General features: G+C 41.7%; 1 protein-coding gene across 1 annotated transcript; it reads left to right on the top strand.

Moving 5' to 3' along the window:
* Window positions 1-4,051: 4,051 nt before the first annotated feature.
* CGAS (cyclic GMP-AMP synthase) lies at window positions 4,052-20,961 on the top strand (the record flags this gene model as incomplete). Its single annotated transcript, XM_082668909.1, has 5 exons — window positions 4,052-4,690; window positions 8,814-9,033; window positions 10,262-10,504; window positions 17,629-17,731; window positions 20,610-20,961. The coding sequence occupies 5 exons, from the start codon at window positions 4,052-4,054 to the stop codon at window positions 20,959-20,961; spliced, it is 1,557 nt and encodes a 518-aa protein (XP_082525035.1).
* Window positions 20,962-21,390: the final 429 nt, after the last annotated feature.

Raw genomic sequence — 21,390 nt, 5'->3', positions numbered from 1 at the left:
ACTCTTCGTTGCGGTGTGCGGGCTTCTCATTGCGGTGGTTTCTCTTACTGCAGGGCACAGTCTCTAGGCGCACGGGCTTCAGTAGTTGTGGCTCGTGGGCTCTAGAGCGCAGGCTCGGTAGTTGTGGCTCACGGGCTTAGTTGCTCCGCTGCATGTGGGATCTTCCCAGACCAGGGCTCGAACCCGTGTCCCCTGCATTGCCAGGCGGATTCTTAACCACTGTGCCACCAGGGAAGTACCGACTCTTCAATGTTTAAATTTTTGATAACTGCTAAATTAACTTTCTAAAAACTTTGTATCAGGTTGTACGAACTGTGTAAGATTATTTCATCACACTGTAGCCAGCACTGGATTTTAAGTTTTAATTTTAAATATATTTTCATTATTTTTTAATGAAAATGTGATCATACTATCTATGACCTATATACATTGTATTGTGATCTGCTTTTTACATAATAGATTATCATGGACATTTTTCTATGCTAACAAATACAGGTTTATGTCTTTTTTTTTTTTTCTCGGTACGCGGGCCTCTCACTTCTGTGGCCTCTCCCGTTGTGGAGCACAGGCTCTGGACACGCAGGCTCAGCGACCATGGCTCATGGGCCCAGCCGCTCCGCGGCACGTGGGATCTTCCCGGACCGGGGCACGAACCCGTGTCCCCTGCATCGGCAGGCGGACTCTCAACCACTGCGCCACCAGGGAAGCCCTCATTCTTTTTTTTATGGCTGAGCGATATTCCATTGTGTATATATATACCACATGTTCTTTATCCATTCATCTGTTGATGGACATCTCGGTTGCTTCCATGTCTTGTTCACAGCCATTTCTTGATTCACTTTCTTATCTTCTAAGACATCAATATTTTCTGGTTTTCCTCCTATTTTTCTGGTCTCTCCTCATTTTGCTGGTTCTTCCTCCTTGAGCACTGCACTCTAGCCCAAGGGCACAACCAAACCAATCCCCAAATCCCATCTTTAGGGTTTTATCTCCTGGGACCACTCCCAGTTCCAATTCTGTAGCAGTCTGGGTCCTATCAGGAGATAGAAATCACTCAGTAGATTAAACAGGAGATGTTTAATATAATAATAATTAACTATAATAAAAGAATAACTATATATATAAGGAAACTATATATGGTACCCTAGGGCTGAGGGAGAGTACCCAAGGAAGAATAAACTAAGAAGGGATTCAGGGCATCCCTGGTGGCGCAGTGGTTGAGAGTCCGCCTGCCGATGCAGGGGACACGGGTTCGCGCCCCGGTCCGGGAAGATCCCACATGCCGCGGAGCGGCTGGGCCCGTGAGCCATGACCGCTGAGCCTGCGCGTCCGGAGCCTGTGCTCCGCAGAGGGAGGGGCCACAGCAGTGAGAGGCCCCAGTACCGCAAAAAAAAAAAAAAAAAAAGAAGGGATTCAGATCTCAAGGGCAGGAGGCCTTTAGAGAGCATGGGCTACATAACATAGGGGTCTTGCAGAAGGATCAAATGCCTGGTATGGGACCCTGTGGATAACAGGCAGCTGTATGTAGGTCAGGCAGGAATCTTGGTTTCCCTGCCTAGTATGCTTTAGATAGGTTATGGCCAGGCCAAGGCTGCAAGGTCCCAGAGGGATCATTTTGCAGGCTTTACCAGATGTTCTCACACCCACAAGTCTGACCTTCACCCTGTCAATCCCCTTCCACTCCCTCTGTTACGTTGGAGATTGCAGGAAACCTCTTTCTCCTGCAGTGTTCCTCCAGCAACTTCTACTGAGAAAAGTTAACATAGTGGGCACTTTAAAAGAGAAATGCTTAAAGGAATTCTGTTGTTTATCAGAAAGCATTTATTGAAGGGTTTGTTTGGAGCTGAGAGGCAGTAAGTTGATAACCCACACATCACCTCAAAGTTCATAAGCTCCAGCCACACTGGTTGTTGTTTGAACAACTAGGCATAGTCCCACTTTACGTCCTTTGCATTAACTTTTCCTTCTTCTGGAACACTCTTCCCCTGGGTATCCCCTCCTTTAAATCTTTGCTCAAATGTCACTCTCTCACTATTTTAGTATTGTACCATTCCTCACTCCTGATTATTCCTGCACTATTTTTTCCTTTTTCAATATAGCTCATCCTTTTTTACTATATGGGATAATTTACATATGTATTATGTTTATTGTCTGTTTCTCCCTGACAGAATGCAAGCTCCAGGAAGACAAGGATCTTTGTTTATCAATATCTCCCAAGAGCCTAGAACTGAGCTTGGCACATAGTATTTGTGCCAAATATTTGTTGAGTGACTGAATGAATTACTGAGACAAACATGAGATATAAAGGGGAAGATATAAAATCATCTAGTTAAAATATATACCCACATCTCTTGTTTTTCCCTACTAGATAAAATCCAAACTCGTTATCAAGATTCAACTAAAAAGTCATTCCTTCTATAATTTGGACACTGATTGCTGCTGCAAGATTGAGCAAGAAACAAGTTTTCCTCCTTTGACGGGTCAGCAGAAGAGGTATTTGATTCTGGTCTGGTTGATTGCTGCCTGCACGTTTTCGGTTAAGCTAACACCAGTGCACTTTAGAAGACTTTGGAAACAGCTGGAAGACAGCATTAAGCCAGCTATAGAGGCATTTACAGGATTCCATGACAAGCACGGAGCCCTTGGAGAGCAAAAATAGACCCGTAGAGCAGAGGTCTTCAGTCTGGAGCAGGCATACTCCTGCACATCCTGGAAGACAGCCCAAATACACCTGCAGTTTTAAGGAAACGGCTTTCCACATTTCAACTTACATTTCCCTGAAATTGGTCTGCTTGACAACAAGTCTGATTACACAATAGTCCTCCTTCCATTTTACAAAAGAAAAACATCTCTTACATCACAGTTCAAAGAGAAGGACATAGGAAAATACTGGTTTCAAAGAAAACTTTTGAAAAGGTAATCAAGGCATTTTTGTCCATTGACAGATGAATGGAAAACAAAATATGGTACATACGTACAATGAAATTATTCAGCCTTAAAAAGGAAGGCTGACACCTGCTCCAACATAGATAAACCTTGAGGACTTTATATTAAGTGAATAAGCCCATCACAAAAGGACAAATACTGTATGACTCCACTTACATGAGGTACCCAGAGTGTCAAATTCAGAGACAGAAAATAGAAGGGCTCTTACCAGAAGCCGGAGAGAGCAGGGGGAATGGGGTGTTATGGCTTAGTGGGTAGAGTTTCTGTTTTTCAAGATGAAGAGTTCTGAGATGGATAGTGGAGATGGTTTCACACAGAACTGTACACTTAAAAATGGTTAGGATGGTTAAAAAGAAAACTACCAGGCACGTTAAACCTAGGGGCTTCCTGTCAAATACGTATTTCTGTAAACGATTTGGCTTTAGACAGCGATACTTGAAAGCCTGTATTAAGATACTCTTGAATCACAACGCCAAAGCAGTATGGATTATTTAAAATGCACGTGCCATTTTTTGATGGGCTTTTGAGAACCAGTGGCTAAAACTCACCAATAGGAACTTCACAGTTTAAGATTGTGCGTGCTTTTACAAAATCAAATAATATGAAATATTTATTCCAATTATAGTCAATCCACATCTCATTCCATCTAGTAAAAATTTTATTTTCTATTTCCCTTTAATAAAAAAAAATGCTTTATTTAAACTTACACTGAAAAAGTTTCTCTGTCAACTTCAATGTGCGAGAAGGTGTTATAGTTTCCCCCAAATTTTGTAGGCGCTACGCCGGCAAATGCGTCTGGCTTTCAAAGCTCGCGAAGGTGTTGTGCGCTGCCCTGGGTTGGGTTTTTGCGGTTCTCAAGCCGCCGGTACCGCTCCACGCGAAGGCGAGAAAGTGGGCGACTGCGGGAGCGCCGTGGGCCCGCCCCTCCGCGGCGGGGGCGTGGCTCCCCGTGGCCACCTGGCTCTGGGCTCTTCTTCCGCGAAGCATTTGGTGAGTTCCCGCCAGATGTTGAAGTTTCACTTCCAATCGCCACTGCTGGCTCCTCCTCCCAAGGCCTTTTTCCGAAGCCGAGTCTTCTCCCTCTGGGGAGACGAGAGCGCCAGCAATGGCCCCGCGGCGCAGAAAGGCGACGGGAGCAGCTTCGGAGGCGGAAGCCGCCGCCCCCAGGGTCTCGGCGCCGCGTGTGAAGGGCGCCCCGACCGAGCCTAGAGAGTCCCCGGCCGTCCCTGAGGCCGCCCGGCCCAGCGCGCGGAGGTGCGGCCCCGCCAGGCCGTCGGGATCCCGGAGGGAGAAGAGCGGCCCGGAACCCCAGGAGAAGCGGCAGGTACGCGCGCGGGCGGTACGCGCGCGGGCCGCCCGCGCCGAGGACCGGGTGGAAGGTCCGCCTGCTCGGACCGAAGGGGTGATGCCTCCCGCGGCCCCGGGGCCGCCCCTTCCCAGGCGTGCATCTCGCCGCGAGGGCACCGCGCACTCCGCTCGGGAGCGGAGACCTCAGCCCGGGCCCACGGAGGTCCCCGGCCCGCTGGTCCCAGTCTCCAGTCTCGGGCGCGGGAAGGAGGCGCCCGGCGCCTGGAAGCCCCGGGCGGTATTGGACAAGTTGAGGCTGAGCCGCCAGGAAATCTCTGAGGCGGCGGAGGTAGTGAACAGGCTTACGGACCACCTGCTGCGGAGACTGCAGAGCTGTGAGTCCGAGTTCAAAGGCGTCGCGCTGCTGCGCACCGGGAGCTACTACGAGCGCGTGAAGGTGAGCTGCGCCGCGCCTCCGCTGCAGTTCCCGCGGCTCATATCCACCTCCTACGCGCCCCTCACTTCCCTTCGGAAGTAACTCAGACTCGTGTTCTTTTGTGGTCTGTGACATAGCTGTTTTGTTTCGGCTTCCCATATAGATTGCAAGCTCCATTGTCACAGAACGTTTTGCACAACTTTGAACCCTTATACGGCTGCTCATTTTATTGCTATGGACTCAGTGATACTTGTTTAGCGCAGAAAGGTGGTGTATGTATCGGTCTTTGGATCTTAAAACTCTTTTAGCACTGAAGACCACTCATATAATTCCATCTAAAGCTTCTTGAAAGCCAAGTGAGCAAAACTTGCATCAGACTAATCTGCCTGGAGCATGATTCTTACTACATAAATGTCGATCAGTTCTATTATGTGGAGGGTCCAAAGGGAAGAGAAAGTTATTAGTTAGAACTAGAGAACGAAAAGACAGAGAACGGTCTCCCATCAGAACCACTCTCCTTTTTATTTATTTATTTTTTAAAACTTTTTATTTCGTTTTGGAGTATAGTTGATTAACAATGTTGTGTTAGTTTCGGGAGTACAGAAAAGTGATTCAGTTATACATATACATGTATCTATTCTTTTTCAAATTCTTTTCCTGTTTAGGTTGTTACTTTATATTGAGCAGAGTTCCCTGTGCTATACAGTAGGTCCTTGTTGGTTATCCACTTTAAATATAGCAGTACCCCTCTCCTTTTGAAAATCAAGCTGATGGAAGGAAATTCAGTGAAATTTGTTTTATCTAAAACATGTATTGCTTTTAAAAAACTGGTTATAAAAGGTATATACGTGTTCATTGTAGAGTTGACCCACTGCCTGCTCTCAGTAGGTTCCCACAGCACAACAGTACCCCTGCTCCATACCTCTTTCCTCAGCCTCTCCCGTATTTGCCCCTGTTCCGTGTTGATGTCCCTGGAAATTTCAGAAAAGCATACAGAAGAACAGTATTATTCCTGTTTGTTTTATTCACCGTTATTTTGGTGTATTTTCTTCTGTTATGCATACACTTAAATTTCAAAGTTGGATTCCAAACTTTATAATTGGTAAAGGGATCGACAAAAGACACTTCTCATTAACTCTTTTACTTGGATTCATATTGACGCATTTCCATTCATGTATTTTATTGTAATATTATCAAATTCTAGGTGAAAATCTGGAAGTTTTCTTGTAGAAATTCCCCGTGGGATTTCCAGTTTATAATGTTCTTTTTGTCCATCCCCAGCAGCTCACCCCCGCCTCCCTCTAAGCCACCATCATCTTTCACCTGAATTTTGCCTTTCCAATCTCCTTATTTGCCTTCTTATAATATCTCCACAGAGGCCAGAGTAAATTTTTAAAAATACAAAGCTAAAACCTGGCTTCTCAATGAACATGATGGAATAAAATCTGAACTCCTTTCCAGGATCTACAGGTCCTCGCAGAATCTGAGCCCCGGCCTCCGCTTCAACTTCATTTCATGTCACTCTTCCCCTTGTCCACATGGACTGATTTTTGTTTCTTGAGCTAAAATTTTGAAAGACTTGACAATTCCAAGTTTGGAGGAGATGTGGAGCAACTGAAACTCCCTTGCATTAATGCTGGGAGGATAAATTGTTACTACCTCTTGAAAACTGACATTTTTTTCTAAAGTTCAAGATTTGCCTGTCCTGTGGTCCAACAGCCCCACTCCTGGGCACATATACAATAGCAACGGGTGCTCATGGCCGCCCAAAGGCATATGTAAGAATGCTCAGAACAACTTTGTAACAGTTAAACTCAGAACTATCTGTAGTAGTTAAAAACTGGAAACAACCCAAATACTCAACAACAGAATAAGTAAATCTATTTTGGTATATTCCATTAATTCAGTGGAATACTACACAGAATGAAAAAGAACAAACTACCACTATAGACAGAACGATATAGATGAATCTCACAGCGTTAAATGAAAGAAGTCAGGTATAAAGGGTACCTACTATATGATTCAGTTTATATGATGTTCCCAAACAGGCAAACCTAACCTATGGTATTAGAAGTCGGAGTTCTGGCTGCTCTTGGTGGAGGGTTTCTGGGCAGGAGTGGGAATGCTGCTGGGGATGGGAAAAGGGCAATTTAGGGTGCCCTCAAGGCTCACTGTCCTTACTGGGATTCAACCTTTTTTTTTTTTTTTTTTGCGGTACGCAGGCCTCTCACTGTTGTGGCCTCTCCCATTGCGGAGCACAGGCTCCGGACGCGCAGGCTCAGCAGCCATGGCTCATGGGCCCAGCCGCTCCGCGGCATGTGGGATCTTCCCGGACTGGGGCACGAACCCGTGTCCGCTGCATCGGCAGGTGGACTCTCAACCACTGCGCCACCAGGGAAGCCCTCGACCATTTTTCTTGAATAAATCCTCCTTGGATTGTTGCAAGCCTTTGGTTAATTTACAAAGACCTGAAAAAGTTGAATTTGACCTTTTCTGCCCACGTTCTTGTTACTTTTATGGAAAAGTGGATTTTCAGAGGCTTTTACTTCATCCCACTGATGGCACTTCACGTGTTTGTTTCACCCCCATAGTATGTCCTAGTCAGCTTGGGCTGCCATAGTAAAATATCATCGACTGAGTGGCTTAAACAACAGACATTTATTTTCTCATGGTTCTGGAGGCTGGAAGTCCATGATCAGGGTGCCAGAACGGTTAGGTTCTGGTGAGGGCTGTCGTCCTGGTTTGCAGATAGCCGCCTTCTCCCTGGGTCCTCGCTGTGTTTCTCAGAGCATGTGTGCAGAGACATAGCAACCAATCTCACTTCATCTAAGTCCACCAGTCCTATCAACTAGGACCCTACCCTCATGATCTCATTTAACCTTCATTATTTCCTAAAAGCCCTGTCTCCAGGTACAGTTACGTTGGGGGTTAGGGCTTCAATATATGAATTTTGAGAGGACACGGTTCACTGCACAGCACGGTACATCTCAGTTTGGACTAGCCACGTTCACATGGTCAAAAGACATAGGGCAGGGCTTCTCCGGTGGCGCAGTGGTTAAGAATCCGCCTGGCAATGCAGGGGACACGGGTTCGAGCCCTGGTCTGGGAAGATCCCACATGCCACGGAGCAACTAAACCCGCGCGCCACAACTACTGAGTCTGCGCTCTAGAGCCCGAGAGCCACAACTACTGAAGCCTGCGGGCCTAGAGCCCGTGCTCCACAACAAGAGAAGCCACCACAATGAGAAATCCGCGTACCACAACGAAGAGTAGCTCCTGCTCACTGCAACTAGAGAAAGCCCGCGTGCAGCAACAAAGACCCAACGCAGCCAAAAATAAATAAATAAATAATTTTTTAAAAAAAAGACATAGGGCTACCAGATACTGTGTTGAATAGTACAGTCCAATAGCTGTACTTGAAGCATACTCCTAATGAGTAAAACACTTGTGCATTTTTAATGTAGGAAAATAATCATTTATTATAATTGCTGTAATTATTATTGTGGTGATGAAGAAGATTCTTTGAAGTTCTTATTTATTTATTTATTTTTGGCCACGCTGCACGGCTCGTGGGATCTTAGCTCCCTGACCAGGGATGGAACCCATGCCCTTGGCAGTGAAAGCATGGAGTCCTAACCACTGGACCGCCAGGGAATTCCCTGAAGCTCTTAAAATGCTGTGGTTCAAAGACATTAATGTAGTTAGTGTATGACTTGGAGCTCATACTCATTTGGCTGACTGTTAGCTGTAAGGAGAGGGCCCTTGCTCAACTAGCCAGGAGGTAACTACACATATTTTTGAGACCAGTGACAGGGGGCTGGCTCAGTGTGTAGCTTGTAACTTAAAAGGTAGCACCTTAAATTTCTTTAATTTTATCAAGCTTTAATCTCAGGAAAAAACTGGTACAGATTTTTAAAGCTTGCATATTATTTTTAATTGTTTTTAAGAAAATGCGTATAGAACCTACAAACTGAAGCCAATACTCTTCACCTAGCTCCCCTAGTCTCACTCCCAGAGGGTATAAATATTAGAAATCTTGCTTTTCATGGTAGGATTTTAAGTGGAAATTTTAAGAAAAAAAATTGTAGTTGGTTGGAAAATATTCACAAGCAAACACATTGGTGCTATTTTTACTGTTTCTTAGATTTCTGCTCCTAATGAATTTGACGTTATGTTCAAACTGGAGGTCCCCCGAATTCAGCTAGAAGAATATTACAACAGTGGTGCTCATTACTTTGTGAAGTTCAAAAGAAATCCCAAAGGAAATCCTCTGGGTCAGTTTTTAGAAGGGGAAATATTATCAGCTTCTAAGATGCTGTCCAAGTTTAGGAAAATCATTAAGGAAGAAATTAAAAATATTGAAGGTAAGATCTTTGACTTTTGATTCTTAAAGATCTAATCATATCTACTAATTGCCTCTCCTGATCTTTCTTGATCTCCCTGCAGCAGACTGTTGACTACTACCTCCTAGAAACAACTCTTTGCTCTTGATTTTAGTCTACTATATTTTCTTGGTATTCTTCCTAAATGTTGATTGACTCCATTTTGTTTGTTTTTTTGGTTTTTTTTTTTTTTTTTTTTTTTTGCAATGCATGCTTTGAAGGGAGTGAACTGGGAGAAGTGGTAGCAGTTGGGGACACGAACCCATGTCCCCCGCATTGGCAGGCGGACTCTCAACCACTGCGCCACCAGGGAAGCCCTAACTCTGTACTCTTTGATGAACATCTTCCCACTTCTCCCACCTCCCCGCCCCTGGTAACCTCCATTCTACAGTCTGCTTCTCTGTGTTTGACTTTCTTAGCTTCTCCATATAAATGAGGTCATGCACTTTGCTTAGCACAACGACCTCCCGGTTCATCCATATTGTCACAAATGGCAGGATTTCCTTCCTTGTTAAGGCTGAATAATATTCCATTGTCTATATATGCCACAACCTCTTTACCCATTCATCCATCAGAGGACACCTAGGTTGTCTCAAGCATCTTGGCTGTTGTGAATAATGCTGCAGTGAGCAGTGCTTGCTCCCTGGGTCCTGGTGCTCACTGCCTCTCTGTATGACACGCCTCCACCCTCCGGGCTGGGCTGTTGCTGTTTTGTTTTTTTCAGTTTGGCCGTGCCACACAGCTTGCAGGTTCTTAGTTCCCCGACGAGGGCTTGAACCTGTGCCCTCGGCAGCAAAAGCGTGGAGTCCTAACCACTGGACCGCCAGGGAATTCCCGCTGAGGTCTTCTGAATCACCCCTCTCCTCCCTGCTGCTCATCTGGCCTCTTATGTAGGCTTCCCTCCAAACCCCCATACACAAATTTAAATGAAAATTTAATGACAGCACTCCCAAACCCCAAAGTCTTTGGGGGCTACTCGTTTTATATACCAGACAGAATCTTGATAATATACCCCATAATGGGTATCATCAATAAATACTGGCTCAATGAGTAAAACACTGCCTTGTGGGGTCATTTTCTTCTTTAGAACTAATTTTCATCTTACACTTAGTACTTATGGATCTCCAATTATAGCTATGTTATTTTCCCTGTGTTTTTAGAGAAAAGTGGATTGATAAGCCCTTTCTTCTTTATTAATATGTTTAAACAGATACAGATGTCATGGTGGAGAGGAAGAGAAGAGGGAGCCCTGCAGTAACACTTCTGGTTAGAAAACCTAAAGAAATATCTGTCGATATAATCCTGGCTTTGGAATCCAAAAGCAGCTGGCCTGCTAGCACCATGGAAGGCCTGCCCATCAGTAACTGGCTTGGAGCAAAAGTCAGGAACAGTTTAAGACGACTGCCATTTTACCTGGTACCCAAGCATGCAAAGGAAGGAAGTGGTTTTCAAGGTATCTTGACCATGAAGGTTAACTTAAAAGACGTCCATATAAAAGAGTCGTTAATGTTACATACTAGGGCAGTGAAAGATCAACTCGTGCTATTGGCATTTCAAGAGCCATTAGGCTAAACAGGCTACAAGATGGGAGTTTGGTGATAGATGGAATTGAAAAGGGCATAATTGTAATGGTAATGTCAAGTACTCAGCTTTAAAATGTCTACTAGCCCATGTTTGAATGTTGTTTTTGTTTGTTTGTTTTTAATAAAGAAAAGCAAGTACTGGCCTTGGAGTCAGACTGCCCTGGATCTGCATCCTGAGGCTTCTTCCCTTACTAGCTGTGTGATCTGGGGCTAGTTATCGAGCCCTGCTAAACCTGTTTGCTCATCTGTATATGTTTTTATTACACTAAAAAATATACAGATTCCTTCAAACTTGTAATCATCCATAGTTTACTTTATCTAACATAGGAGATTGAATGTCAACTAAGTACAAGTATCGTTACACACAAAATAAACCTAGAAGGTATGTCTTTGCATTGAAGTTCATTTTCAGAATGATACTTCATGAGCATGGCAGGGACTGTATACACATATCATCATATTTCTCAATACCTCATGTCAAAGCATAGATGCAGTAAGTGCTAAAATAGAAAAAAAATCAATAAAACTACAATATTCCCAGATATCTAAACTATCTACCCAGCATTTTAAATTTATTTAAATATTTTAAAAAGTTATTCATCAATTTCAATTTTGACATTCCAATCAATGAACATGCAAAGCTTTATTTAAAAAAAAATAATTCATACACTGTTGATGGAAGTGTAATACGGTACAATCCCTTTGAGAAAAGGTCTGGCAGTTTCTTAAAAGGTTAAACATATATCTTCCCTAATCCAGCATTAAATCCATAACACATTTATATAAGAATATATGTACTAGCCCAAATCTGGAAATAGCCCAGAAGTCCATCAAAAGATAATGGATAACCAAACTGTAGTATATTCGTAAAATGGAATACTACTCAACAACAAAAAACAATGAACCACTGATAAGAGGATGGATGAATACTAAAAACATTAAGACAGGTGAAAGAAAACAGAAACAAAGGGTCCATACTGTATGATCTCAATTATAGTAAGTTCTAGAACAAGCAGAATTTATCTATGGTTTTTTAAAAAATTAGAGCAGAGGTTGCCTGAGGTGCTGGGGGTTGATTAGGAAGGGACAGGAGAGAACTTTCTGGGGTGATGATAACTTTTTGATGGGGGTTTAAAAAGATCCCACACGCCGCAACTAAAAATCCTGCTTGCCTCAAGGAAGATCCCGCACGCGGCAACAAAGAACACATGTGTGGCAGCAAAGAACCCACGTGCCACAACTAAGACCCAACACAACCAAATAAATAAATGAAAGAAAACGAAAAACAAATGACACGGGTGTAGTCATTTGTCAAAACTCATCAAATGCTACATTTAAGGTGTGTGCATTTCACTGTTTGCAAATCTTACCTAAAAAATCACACACGCAAATAAATATTGAACTCCAGTTCATAATATTCATGCTGAAGTGTTTATGGGTAAAGTATTCTACTTAGTTCCACAACTTGTTTTATTTTTTAAATTTTTTAAACAAATATTTATTTATTTATTTGGCTGCGTCAGGTCTTCACAGAATCTTTGTTGTGGCATGCAGGATCTTTGGCTGTGGTGCGCAGGCTCCAGAGCACACGGGCTCAGTAGTTGTGGTGTGTGGGCTTAGTTGCCTGGCGGCATGTGGGATCTTAACTCCCCGACCAGGGATCGAACCCGCATCCGCTGCATTGGACGGTGGATTCTTAACCACTGGACCACCGGGGAAGTCCCCATCCACAACTTGTTTCAAAATAACAGTTTTCTTAAAAAAAAAGAATTTATGGATGGATAGATAAATATGTGATAAAGCAAGTATAGCAAAACATTAATTGTAGAATGTAGGTGGTAGGCATGTGAATGTTTACTATAAAATTCTTTCAACTTTTTCTGTATATTTTTGAAGGATTTCAAAATACTAAGTTTAAACCCACTTGAAAAAATTCCTCCAGGTGGTTAAGCTACCCAACTCAGTATGCTTAAATTCATTGTTTTCATTATTGTTTCTAATTTTAGGTATTGGAATTAAATTTTAATTTAGCTTTGTTTCATAAATTTATAAAGCATTCACATGGTTCCAAAGTCAAAGCTACAGAAAAAAGTATTCTTAGGGAAACATAGCTTCCCTTTATGTTTCCTCTACACTCTTCTCTCCTTCTCTGATTGGAAGCCCTATAATTGTTTTCAGTTCACCTTTCATTTTTAAAAAGTACAAGTAAATACATATATATATATATGTATATATATTCATATGCAACACCCCCTCTTTAAAAAGTACTTTTCTATTTTCACTTAATAAGATATCTAGGTTATCACTCCATAGCTCTGTGTAGAGATAGCACTCGTTCCTTTTTTAAAAAAAATTCTATACTGTTTTTAAAGGTTACTTTCCATTTACAGTTACTACAAAATATTAGCTGTACTTCCCGTGTTGTACACTACACCCTTGTAGCCTATCTTATATCCAGTAGTTTGTATCTGCCCCTCCCCCCCCACTGATTACCACTCATTTGTTCTCTATCTGTGAGTCGTCTTCTTTTTTGTTATCTTCACTAGTTTGTTTTATTTTTTAGATTCTACATGTAAATTACGTCATACAGTATTAGTCTTTCTCTGTCTGACTTATTTCACTTAGCATAATGCCCTCCAAGTCCATCCATGTTGCTGCAAATGGCAAACTTTCGTTCTTTTTTATGGCTGAGTAGTATTGCACTGTATATATATACCGCGTCTTCTTTATCCATTCATCTGTTGATGGACACTTAGGTTGCTTCTGTATCTTGGCAATTGTGAATAATGCTGCTGTGAACATTGAGGTGCATGTATCTTTTCGAATTAGTGTTTTTGTTTTTTTTGAGCACCCATTCCTTTTTATAGTCTGTTTTCACAGCTGGTCAAGGAATAGTAAATCCATATCTAATTTTGCTGGTATTGCCAAAATCACCTCCGTGCAGAATTCACCAATTTGCATTCCCACAGAAGTGTATGAGAGTTCCCATTTCACCCTCAGCTTTAACAACAGAACTCATTAAACCCTTTGGAATTTTTGCCAATAATCCAAAAAGAGAGAAATGATACTTCAACATGGTTGTTTAAAATAAACTTTTAATTTTAGAATAGTTTAAGATTTGCAAAAAAAGTACAAAGATGATATAGAGAGTTGCTGTATACCGCATACCTATTTCCCATTATTAGCATCTTACATTAATATGACACATTTGTCATAATTAATGAACCAATATTGGTATAGTCTTGTTAATTAAAGTCCATACTTTACTCAGATTTCCTTGATTTTTACCTAATGTCCTTTTTCTGTTCCAAGATCCCATCTAGGATAACACATTGCATTTAGTTGTCACGTCTCCTTAGCCTCCTCTTGACTGTGACAGTTTCACAGTCTTGCCTTGTATTTGATGACCTTGACAGTTTTGAGGAGTACCAGTCAGATATTCTGTGGAACGTCCCTCGTTTGGCATGTGTCTCATGCTTTTCTTGTGGGTTAGACTGGAGTTCTGAGTTTGGTGGAGGAGGACCGCAGAGTTGAAATGCCATTCTCATCCTATTACATCAAGGGTACATCGTGAGTATGACTTAGCACTGCTGGTGTGGACCTCGATCACCTGGCTGAGGGAGTGTTTGCCAGGTTTCTCGACTGTTAATATCCTCTCTTTCCCCCTTTTCATACTGTGTTATTTGGAAGGAAGTCACTGTGCACAGCTCACACTTAAGCTCACCTCTTTATTTTTTTTAAATTATTTATTTTTATTCGTTTGTGCCGGGTCTTAGTTGTGGCTCATGTGCTCCTTAGTTGCGGCATGCGAACTCTTAGTTGCGGCATGCATGTGGGATCTAGTTCCCTGAGCAGGGATCAAACCCAGGCCCCCTGCATTGGGAGTGTGGAGTCTTAACCACTGTACCACCAGGGAAGTCCCTAAGCTCACCTCTTCAAGAGCAGAGTATTTACACAAATTATTTGATATTCTGCATTGGAGATTTATCTCTTCTCTCCCATTTTTTTTTCGGTACGCGGGCCTCTCACTGCTGTGGCCTCTCCCGTTGCGGAGCACAGGCTCCAGACGCGCAGGCTCAGCGGCCATGGCTCACGGGCCCAGCCGCTCCGTGGCATGTGGGATCCTCCCGGACCAGGGCACGATGCCCCTGCATCGGCAGGCGGACTCTCAACCACTGCGCCACCAGGGAAGCCCTCTTCTCTCCCATTTATTTATTTACTAAAATCATATCAGTATGGACTCATGGATATTTGTCTCGTATTTCGGGCTATAATTCAATACTGCTTTCATTTTGTTGCTTAAATTGTTCCAGCTTTGGCCTTGAGGAGCTCTTTCATTTGGCTCCTGTGTCCTTTTGACAAACGTCCCATAATTGTGGGTTTTGTTTTGTTCTCAGCACTAACTCACTTCCTGGTACCACAAGATGCTCCAGGCTCATCTTGTGTATTTCTTACTTCAGTCCTAGAATCAGCCATTTCTCCAAGGAACCCTGTATCCTTTTATTGGAGAGTGTACTAGAGCCATGACCTGGGTGCTATGTGTGCTCTGCTGGAGTAGCAGAGGAACTACATGTATGATTACTAACCGCAGCATATGCACAGCTCTGTAGGTATTTCTGTGTGTCACCACCTGTATCTGTTTTAAGTGGTACATGAATTCACACTGATGTCTCGAACTGTAATCCGTTATCACGTGGATCATTCTACCTTCTCTCCTTGCTCTCTGTAACCTCTCATCCCAACAGCGAGAAACCTGGCTCCCACCATCTGCCACCCACCTACTCCATTGTTCCTTGTTCAGTTCCAATCCACATGTATGGATGGTTCGGAATTGTAAATCTATTCCCCTGTGTGCACAGTGCGTGTGTACAGTTCCTTTTGCCTTCAGTCTTACAGACCCCATTTCCAAAGTAACTTAGGTCAACACCTTTTGCCCCCATGCCGTTCAGGGAGTTTGTGTCATACATTCGTAATACAGTTAGAGTCCCTTTTCGCAGTCTGCGTTACTTCTTGAGATCCCTTGACCTTCTAAGTGACTTTTTAACAGTTTGTGTATGTTAAGGTTCACTCTCTGTGCCATGAAGTTCTGTTGGTTTTGACAAATGCATTGCATCGTGTATCTACCGTTACATGATACCAATAGTTTCACTTCCCTAAAAAGTCCCTGTGCTTCACTTATTCAACCCTCTGCATCCCAAACCTCTGGCAACCGCTGACCTGTTTACCATCTCTATAGTTTGCCTTTTTCAGAATGGCATAAATGGATGTTGTACATGGATTTATACAGCAGCTATGAGCACACCTATCTCTGTGCCACCTTCCCCATATATTTATTGTCTGTATATCGTGTAGGCTTTAGTATACTATTTATTCTGTCCCCCCAAAATCTTTGTCTGTCCTTGAGCTATGCCATATTGTCATATATAATATGACTTTATAAGCCTTGATATCTGCTCTCCCACTTTGTCCTTCTTAAAGAGTGATTTAGATATTCTTGACCCTTTTATTTTCATAAAAATGCTGGTATCATCTTGTCAAGGTCTACAGAAACATTGTTTTTGGTGTTTTGATTGTGAGTGCGTTGACTCTATAGATGAATTTGGGGAGACTTGATATATTTACAATAATGAGTCTTCTAATTCATGTGCAGGTGCACATCTCCATTTATTTAGATTTCCTCTAATACTTTCCAGTGAAGTTTTTTGTGGGTTTTGTGGGGGTTTTTTTTGCGGTACGCGGGCCTCTCACTGTTGTGGCCTCTCCCGTTGTGGAGCACAGGCTCCGGACGCGCAGTCTCCGCGGCCATGGCTCACGGGCCCAGCCGCTCCGCAGCATGTGGGATCTTCCTGGACCGGGTCATGAACCCGTGTCCCCTGCATCGGCAGGCAGACTCTCAACCACTGCACCACCAGGGAAGCCCATCAGTGAAGTTTTTGAATTTTCTCCACAGAAAGTTTATATGTCTTTTGTTAGATTTACTCATAGGCAATTGTAACTTTTTATTATGAAAAATTTTAAACCAATAGAAAAGTAGACTGAAGAATATATTGAACTCATGCATACCTGTCACCCAGCTTCTTTTGTATTTTCTACATATACAGTTATATCATCTATCAGTAATGATAGCTTTCATTTTTCCTTCTCTTACTGTGCTTGCTAGGGTAGCCAATGCATGTTGAACAGAAATAGGGATAGCACACAGCCTGCCTTCCTGATTTCAAAGAAAAAACTTCTACATTTTACATTAGATTATCATGTTGCTATGGGTTTTTTTTTATAATCTACCTGTTATTAGATCAGGTTTCCATCCACATTTAACTTACTGAGAGGTGTTTTCTTTTAATGATGAATGAATGTTAAATTTTATTAGCTGTACTTTCTGCTTCTGTTGAGTTGATCATATGTTTTTCCCTTATTCTGTTAATGTGACAGATTATATTGATTGATTTTTAAAATTATAAACCAATTTCTGATTAAAACAAGATAGTGATAGGATGGTCAGAGCTTAAAAGAGCTATCCATGGTTAAAACTTGGGGAGAAGGGGGAGATCATTCTATTCTTACATAAACTCGCAAAAAATAGAAAAAAAGGAAACGTTCCCTGGTTCATTTTACGTGAATACCCAAACTTGCAAGGATGGTATAAAAGGATAAACAAAAAACTTCAATCAATCAATTCAAATTATTATTGAAACAAAACGTCAACAGACTGTATTTAGCAATATATGAAAGGTAATACGTCTCACCATGGCTAAATGTATTAAGCCCTGAGTTCTCCCCCCAGTTTTTTTTCTATCTTGGCACATTGTTTGCTTGTTCAAATCACTTGTTTTAATATGTAATCACATTATTTATCTGTTCACTTCTTTTGGTCTATCTCCCTCTAGAAATTTTTCAGGATGATATTTTAATGATGGAAATCATTTAAATATTGTGTTGTTTATATTGTTTGTTTTTGGTAAAGTGCTTTTCTATTTTTCTTTTGGAAATTAAGAAGAAACATGGCGTCTGTCCTTCTCTCACATTGAAAAGGAAATTTTGAAAAATCACGGACAATCTAAAACATGCTGTGAAATTGATGGAGTGAAATGTTGCAGGTAACCTCCTTATTTTGTGAAATGACAGATTATCAATAGAATGCTTAGTTCTTTGTTGACTCCATAGTTTAAACCTGAAGATGATCATTGCTGGCTTGAGTCCTGGGGGCAGTGCATGGCTGGATTGACCTGGAGTATTAGAGTGTAAGAATGAAACCAAGGAAGCCAGGTCCAAGGGACTAAGGAAGAGTGTTGTTAGAAGGCAATGATGGGACTTCCCTGGTGGTCCAGTGGTTAAGACTCTAAGCTGCCAACACAGGGGGCCCAGGTTTGATCCCTGGTCAGGGAACTAGATCCTGCATGCCACAACTAAGAGCCTGCATGCCACAACTAAAGGATCCCGCACGCGGCAACGAAGATCCCGCGTGCGTGCCACAACTAAGACCCAGCACAGCCAAACAAATAAATAATTAAAATTAAAAAAAAAAAGAAGGCAGTGCTGGGGAGCATAGTCCTGAGCCTGGATTATATGGATGTAGATGTATGAAAGTAGGACAGAGCGAAGGGTGTGAACACTAGTCATGACGAGCTGTGACAATTGGATTTGTCTTAGTGTTCTGGTTGCTTCAAGGTAATGAATATTAATGTTGCATAATGGGAGGAGACCAAAGGACCACTCTTATTGGATGCTGGTGCTTGCTTTGAGGTGGTTTGGCTGTGTTGAAGGCCAGGGACTGACCAGGTAAATTTGAAACAACACTGAGAGATGGGTAATTATTTTTCTTGGTAGCATAGGCACCATAAAGAACTGAGCTTGAAAAGGAATCATTCATTTGAGTTCCTAAAGTTGTCTGGAATAAGGATCACAAAAGTTAAAAGGTTAAAACAAGAATGCCCAATGTGCAGGCACAGGAAGTTCTTTAAGGCTTCATATGCAGGCTTTGAAGCAAGCATTAAGAAAAATATATTGTTGATTAGGCTTAGTAATTTTATAAACGTTAAATTTTGTCAACTGCTAAACAACTGGATGATTAATGTAAACCAAAATAAGACAAAATCATTTTATAAAAATTAAAACAAGATTTTTCTAGGTACTAAATAACTGGATAATATAAATATCTGCCGGTTTCATGCAGTTGAATTAATCCTGATAGAATAAAACATTTAAGCCAGGAACGGGGAAGAGGAAAGGAAAAAATAGGTTCTTGAAACTTTAAAGCATGTATTTGAAAAAATAATTAAGTTTTAGAATGACTCTGTAATTATATTATTTATATATATTGGGTTGGCCAAAAGGTTCGTTCAGTTTTTTCCGTAAGATGGCTCTGGTAGCACTTAGTTGTCTTTAACATCATTTGAAACAATTTTGTTAGATTGTATTGACAGCTGTCATATCAATGTGCATTTAAAAGAAAGCTTATCAAAGTCGGTGAATTTTTGTGTATCCATTTTAATATTGAAGATGGAAGGAAAAAAGCAACATTTTTGGCATATCATGCTTTATTATTTCAAGAAAGGTAAAAACGCAACTGTGAAACGCAAAAAAAGATTTGTGCAGTGTGTGGAGAAGGTGCTGTGACTGATCGAACATGTCAGTAGTGGTTTGCGAAGTTTCATGCTGGAGATTTCTCGCTGGACAATGCTCCACAGTTGGGTAGACTAGTTGAAGTTGATAGCGATCAAATCGAGACATTAATTGAGAACAATGAACGTTATACCACGCAGGAGATAGCCGACATGCTCAAAATATCCAAATCAAACATTGAAAATCATTTGCACCAGCTTGGTTATGTTCACTGCTTTGGTGTTTAACTTATGGGTTCCACATAAGTTAAGTGAAAAAACCTTCTTGACCATATTTCCGCATGCGATTCTCTATTGAAATGTAACGAAAACGTTCCGTTTTTAAAACAAATTTGTGACGGGTGATGAAAAGTGGATACTGTACAATAATGTGGAATGGAGGAGATCGTGGGGCAAGCAAAGTGAACCACCACCAACCACACCAAAGGCTGGTCTTCATCCAAAGAAGGTGATGTTGTGTATATGGTGGGATTGGAACAGAGTCCCCTATTATGAGCTCCTTCTGGAAAACCAAACAATTCCAACAGTACAGCTCCCAATTACACCAACTGAAAGCAGCACTGACGAAAAGCGTCCAGAATTAGTCAACAGAAAATGCATAATCTTCCATCAGGATAATGCAAGACCTCATTTTTCTTTTTTTTTTTTTTTTTTGCGGTACGCGGGCCTCTCACTGTTGTGGCCTCTCCCGCTGCGGAGCACAGGCTCCAGACGCACAGGCTCAGCGGCCATGGCCCACGGGCCCAGCTGCTCCGCGGCACGTGGGATCCTCCCGGACCGGGGCACGAACCTGTGTCCCCTGCATCAGCAGGCGGACTCTCAACCACTGCGCCACCAGGGAAGCCCAAGACCTCATATTTCTTTGAGGCGAAAACTGTTACGGCTTGGCTGGGAAGTTCTGATTCATCCGCTGTATTCAGCAGACATTGCACCTGCGGATTTCCATTTATTTCGGTCTTTACAAAATTCTCTTAATGGAAAAAATTTCGATTCCCTGGAAGACTGTGACAGTTCTGGGACCTGGAACAGTTCTCTGCTCAAAAAGATAAAAAGTTTTGGGAAGATGGAATTACGAAGTTGCCTGAAAAATGGCAGAAGGTAGTGGAGCAAAACAGTGAATACATTGTTCAATAAAGTTCTTGGTGAAAACGAAAAATGTGTCTTTTACTTAAAAACCAAAGGAACTTTTTGGCCAACCCAACATCTTTATTGTTTTCTGTATCTATATGTATTATAATATCTGTATTGTTTGCTATATCTCTTATGTTTTTCCTGTAAGATACCTAAAGTTCTTTGTGGAATGAAACAGGTTGTAAAGAAGTAAAAATAAATGGTTTTCTTTTTTATTCAACAGGAAAGAGTGTTTAAAACTAATGAAATATCTTTTAGAACAACTGAAAAAAAAGTTTGGAAACCGAAAGGAACTGGATAAGTTCTGTTCTTATCATGTGAAAACTGCCTTCTTTCACGTCTGTACCCAGGACCCAGATGACAGTCAGTGGCACTCCAAGGATTTGGAGCTCTGCTTTGATAACTGTGTGACATACTTTCTTCAGTGCCTCAAGACAGAACAACTTGAGCATTATTTCATTCCTGAAGTCAATCTCTTCTCTCGAGACCATATTGACAAGCTAAGTAAAGAATTTCTGTCAAAGCAAATTGAATATGAAAGAAACAATGGATTTCCAGTTTTTGGTGAATTTTGAAATTATATTTTTAAAAAGAATCAAGAATTAGAGTGACTTTATAATCATTGAAATGCATCACAGCAATGATTGACTAAAATGATTATTCAGCTCTCCGTTTCTCTTCATAAACTCTAATCAATATAAAAGGATGGATTATCCTAGGAAACAGATTATTCAAGGAATAAGAAGCAAAGGAGTATTTAAAATATAAAAGCTTTACCAGAGTGTCATGAAAAGAAGGACAAAATACATATCACCTCAATTAAAGTCATTAAGCACTGACTGAACACCACCTCTCACCTAGCACAGATGTGTGGAAGGAGGCAAGGTCATTGCCTCCACGAACTGGTAGGTTTTGTTTAACATACAAATATGTTTGGAAGCCATGTCCTGTCCTATGTGTTAGGATAGGTAAGAAGGAAATGAAAAAATAGGTTCTGTGTGTCC

This window comes from Grampus griseus (genome assembly GCF_964374135.1).
Source record: "Grampus griseus genome assembly, chromosome: 13".
Taxonomy (NCBI): Eukaryota; Metazoa; Chordata; class Mammalia; order Artiodactyla; family Delphinidae; genus Grampus; species Grampus griseus.
This window is presented reverse-complemented; position numbering and strand designations above follow the sequence as displayed.